Source organism: Lolium perenne, chromosome 5 (genome assembly GCF_019359855.2).
Source record: "Lolium perenne isolate Kyuss_39 chromosome 5, Kyuss_2.0, whole genome shotgun sequence".
Classification (NCBI taxonomy): Eukaryota; Viridiplantae; Streptophyta; class Magnoliopsida; order Poales; family Poaceae; genus Lolium; species Lolium perenne.
In genome coordinates, this window is record NC_067248.2 from 234,842,267 (window position 1) to 234,846,649 (window position 4,383).

The following is a 4,383-nucleotide window of genomic DNA, read 5'->3' on the forward strand; positions in this document are numbered from 1 at the left end:
AATAGAAATAGAAATTAGAGGAAAGTTAGTAGCAAAAAATCTCTTTTTAAAGGCTACATTAGCTACATCAGTGACATGAACCATGTGATAATCTAATTGTCTCACAATATTTTGAAATAAAAATAAATTATAATTGAAACACGATTATTTTGTGAAACATACCGCAATGATGTCATCAGTTTCACTTTTTACCAAAATATTTCACAACGTTACCCATATATCAGTTTAATTTCATCAACAATTTGCTTACATTTCAGTTATTAGTTTTATATTAAATTAATATCAAAAGGCTCACCAATCTAAAAGCAGTAAGTGAACGCGAATCGGGCACTTGCGCCAGTAAAATCGCTCTCAACTCGGGAGCCATCCGAGTAGAACTAGTCGTTTTGACACAGAGCTCCTCACACCTTAGCCAACTAGGCAGCAGAGTAGTTACATGGAAATGATCAAAACTCATACAGAATTAGGAGAATTTATATGCGAATGTTTTCATCAAATTAACACATGAAACCAGTTGTTTCACAATAGGTATCCTCTTGATCATGTCCTCGGAAGACAGCTACACATCCTGCTTGTTCTTGTGCATGGTGAAGCTGTCGTATACCTTGCCATCGCTCGACCGCCGGTACTCGAACTGCAGCGTCTTCTCATCAGACGCCGTCAGCTTGCCGAAACCATAGTCCATGTCCCGGTACACGCTCCATGGCGGGACCTCGGTGGTGAAGTTGGTCAGGTGGCTGCCGCCGCCCCCCACGACGACATGCACCGTGCCCTCCTTCACGCACTTCTCCTCGTACACGGGGCACGTCCGCTCGTACTGGTGGACGTGCCCGTAGAAGGCGACATCCACCCGGTGCCTCCGCCACAGCTTCTCCAGGCTCTGCCGCGCCATTGGCTCCGCGAACGCCCCGTTGTAGCCGTAGGAGAACCCTGAGGAGTAGCCGAGGACGCGGTGCGCGATGAACACCAGCCACGGCTGCTTCGCCCGGTCCACCGTGGCGAGGCACCGCTCGATGAACTTGTACTGCTCCGTGCCTTCGCGCCAGTCCTGCTCGCTGTCCGCCACGCAGAACCGGAACATCCCGTAGTCCGTCGAGTACCAGTAGTTTTCTTTGTTCTCTCTCGGTGCGTAGTACATTGTCTCGGCGAGCACACCGCATTCCCCGCCGGAGTCAGTGCCGTTGAAGAACGACCCGCTGTTGGGGAAATCTCGCTCATGGTTCCCACTGCATAATCATCAGAGAATCAAGGTTGCATCGTCAGTGAAACCAAGTTGCCTGCCTCTGTGTGAATTGGCTGGAAATAATGCCTCGAAATTCTTGTTTAGAACGGAATGAGCATGCATACCTTGCCAGCATGTAGGGGACTCGAGACGTGATCGGCTCGACCTGCTGCGTGAACTGATCCCACTGCGACAGGTACCCGTTGGCGTAGGAGATGTCGCCGATGTGGAACATGATGTCGGTGTTGTCAAGGTCCCTGATCAGCGCGTCCGTGGTGTTGAGTGATGCAAGCTGATAATTCTGATACTCGTTGCTGCCATCCCTCTCGGCCTATAATTAAATGAGAACACCGCTTTGATTCAGAATTATATTGGACTTGGGCATTTGGCAAACACAAACCATTAATGGCACATTGCCATATGATCGTGTGGAGAATTTGTTTAATATAGTGCTTAGTGCGATAATGATAGTGGTAGCGTATATTTACCTTCCCCATATCACCAAAAATGACAATGCGCTGCAGTGACTTCTGTCCGGGACAAGGAGGTGCCGTGAAAAAGTTAAGCTTGCCCCGTATAACTTTTCCATTATGGAGCACATGTCCAATTGTGTAGTAGTATCTACAAGAGCCAAATTGCATCGTCAGAACAAAAACTTTTACAACTATTCGTATGACAGAGGACTAGAATTTACTCTTTGTCTGCCGATAGATTCTTCAGGAATGATGTGTGTATGAAACCTGGATCCCTCCAACCAACGGTACTAGCAGGTTCTCCTGCACAATTCGAAAGTACAGGGAGACACATCAGTTTTAGTAAGTGAAAAATAGTAATCCAGTTTGGGATTGTGCAAGCGTATGTCGGAAAGACACAAATTTTCATAGGCACCATACCACAGAGGCTATCACGACCAAATGTGACAGTGCCGGCTGGTGCGCGCCCAGGACGGCTCCCTTTCATGCCCCACTCTACAAAGGGATATGCTTCACTCATGGCATAGCCACTTGTCCATGTGACGGTCATCTAGCATGACACGCCAAAAACCCATCCTTGAGTCAGATTCAATATAAGAACAATACAAATGATGTGAAGTGCTAGAAAACCCACCTCATTCCATGTTTTTCCCAGCGCTAAACGAGGATAAACTGGAGCCTTTGGGTTCATAAAGGCAATCTTGTTCGACACCGCGACAAGTATTGGCTGCAAAATGAATTGCATGATGTCAGTGTTTATGTATCTGATTGATCTGAAAAGAAACGGTATGATGGTTTCGTAAACTCACATTTGAGAGTCCACCGGTGAACAAACCAAAGGAGAAATCTTGCCGTTGGTTGATCAACTGGAACTTCAGAGTCCCTTTCCCTGACCCGGCATAGCCTGACGAGTAATTTGCAAACTGAAACTGGAAACAGAAACAAGAAAATGGTAGCAATTCAAGTTAGTTACCCGTTTGAACTCTGTAAATAATGTGAAGGTTGTGTCCAGTAGCTAACCTTTATCGGCGCTGAGCATATCACGGGGCCTGGGCCTGATCCATGAGAGCCGGGGCATGTTGACGCACTGTAGGGAAAGTGCACGAACTTATCAGAAAAGGATGTAGATAGAAAATCCACATTTCAAGATCTGAACAGCAGGTGGAGATGTACTAGCTAGTTCATACTTGAAATTTGCAGGGGAGAACACTCCAATCCAGTCGCCGTCGCTTGCATGTGGAACATGGAAATCTACTGTTACCCAAGCTGTATCTTCACCCTATACCCACGGCATCGTGTCAGAATTTTTTACTTTGTGTATCTGAAATCCAATCGAGATCGGGCATCGAAGTATTCTGAATACAAAACATCAGTCTGACAGACAGACATCATAGATAACATGTGACCGGTTATGAATTAACAATGTGAAGCCGGAAAGATAAGACTGAAGCGTAGTGCAGGAATATTATCCACATGGCAGCACGTGACCACGTTGAGCACGCGTGCATTTGCCGACTTGAAATGCAGTTGTGCGTGTTAGTCCACCGGTTGACTTGGACGATGGACATCAGGATATCCACCATCTTCGGCTGAAATGTCGCCACCACGAGGTCGGCACTCCATCATCGAATCCCAGTGACCGATTTGTCCCGAAGCGATTGGAACGGAGCCACTGAAGATGACCGGCCGGCCGGCCCAGGCATGCCAGGACGGCCGACAACTGGCGACTATTACATAGCGCGCATGCTTCGGCCAACTGGCCAAGGATTCATATGCTAGGACGACCGGATTGAAAGCGAGATCTTTGAACACGCAAGAACGCTCCAAATCGAACGACAGCTTGGGTTAGAGAGTTGAACTTGCTTAGCTGCTCAGGACGGCAAGAATTGAGCTCAGAGTCTCAGCGTGGTTAACGTTAAGTAAAGTTGGGGAGTCAGTAGCTGGCGCTATCTCCCCAAGTACGACGCCATGAATGCTAGCTACAGCTTCTCAAAGAAATTATACTAGTACTAGATGCTGCAGCTGTTGCGAACTGTACCGTCCGTAGCTCATGGCGTAACGAAGATGCAGGTTAATTTGGCTATGCTGGAACTACAAGGAAGGGCAGTGGAGAAGATTGAAGATGGCCGAGGGCGAGCCTAGGGTACGTACCCGCGAGCCGAGGAGCTCCGGCGAGGCCCGCACGGCGGACGAGGCGTCGAGCGCGACGCGGGCGCGGTGGATGGCGATCCGCGAGAGCGGATGCACGCCGTGCCCGTCGGCGCGTCCTGCCCAGCACGCGGCGGTGAGGGCGAGAGCGAGCAGGAGGAGGAGGCGCGGCGCGGCCATGTTGCTGCGGCTACTCTGAGCTTTGCGTTTGCTTTATGGAAGACGTTCCGTGCGGCGCCAAGAGAGAACGCGATTGAACCGGAGGCGGCGGCGGGACGTTGGGTGAGTGGACCCGATCGGCACGGAGTTGACTCCGCGACGTGTTAGCTATGCTATATGGGATTCCCTGCTTTTGTATTCGTCGGATATGCCGGAGAACAATACGGTATTATACCATTTTCGTTTGAAATCAGGGTGGTCTCGTCGGCGCCTAGTTTCACGGTTTTGTGTTCACACGAACTGATCTTCATACAACATGAACGATGAGTTTTTAATTAAAAATAGTGTTTTTAATAGACTTGGTGATGAATTCTTCTTGCC

General features: G+C 48.8%; 1 protein-coding gene across 1 annotated transcript; it reads right to left on the reverse strand.

The window, feature by feature from the left end:
• Nucleotides 1-313: 313 nt before the first annotated feature.
• On the reverse strand, nucleotides 314-4,158 carry LOC139829710 (probable inactive purple acid phosphatase 24). Its single transcript, XM_051332703.2, has 10 exons — nucleotides 3,847-4,158; nucleotides 2,883-2,974; nucleotides 2,716-2,782; nucleotides 2,505-2,624; nucleotides 2,330-2,422; nucleotides 2,116-2,245; nucleotides 1,917-1,998; nucleotides 1,711-1,843; nucleotides 1,348-1,553; nucleotides 314-1,226 (listed from the first exon to the last, which is right to left on the reverse strand). The coding sequence occupies exons 1-10, from the start codon at nucleotides 4,021-4,023 to the stop codon at nucleotides 560-562; spliced, it is 1,767 nt and encodes a 588-aa protein (XP_051188663.1). The 5' UTR covers nucleotides 4,024-4,158; the 3' UTR covers nucleotides 314-559.
• Nucleotides 4,159-4,383: the final 225 nt, after the last annotated feature.

Bases quoted from the DNA above. Each gene is read 5' to 3' on its own strand.
- LOC139829710 (XM_051332703.2), bottom strand. From the start codon at position 4,023: ATGGCCGCGCCGCGCCTCCTCCTCCTGCTCGCTCTCGCCCTCACCGCC. The intron at 2,783-2,882 runs GTATGAACTAGC...CTTTCCCTACAG, and splicing joins TTCTCCCCTGCAAATTTCAA to TGCGTCAACATGCCCCGGCT. The intron at 1,227-1,347 runs GTATGCATGCTC...ATGATTATGCAG, and splicing joins GTCCCCTACATGCTGGCAAG to TGGGAACCATGAGCGAGATT.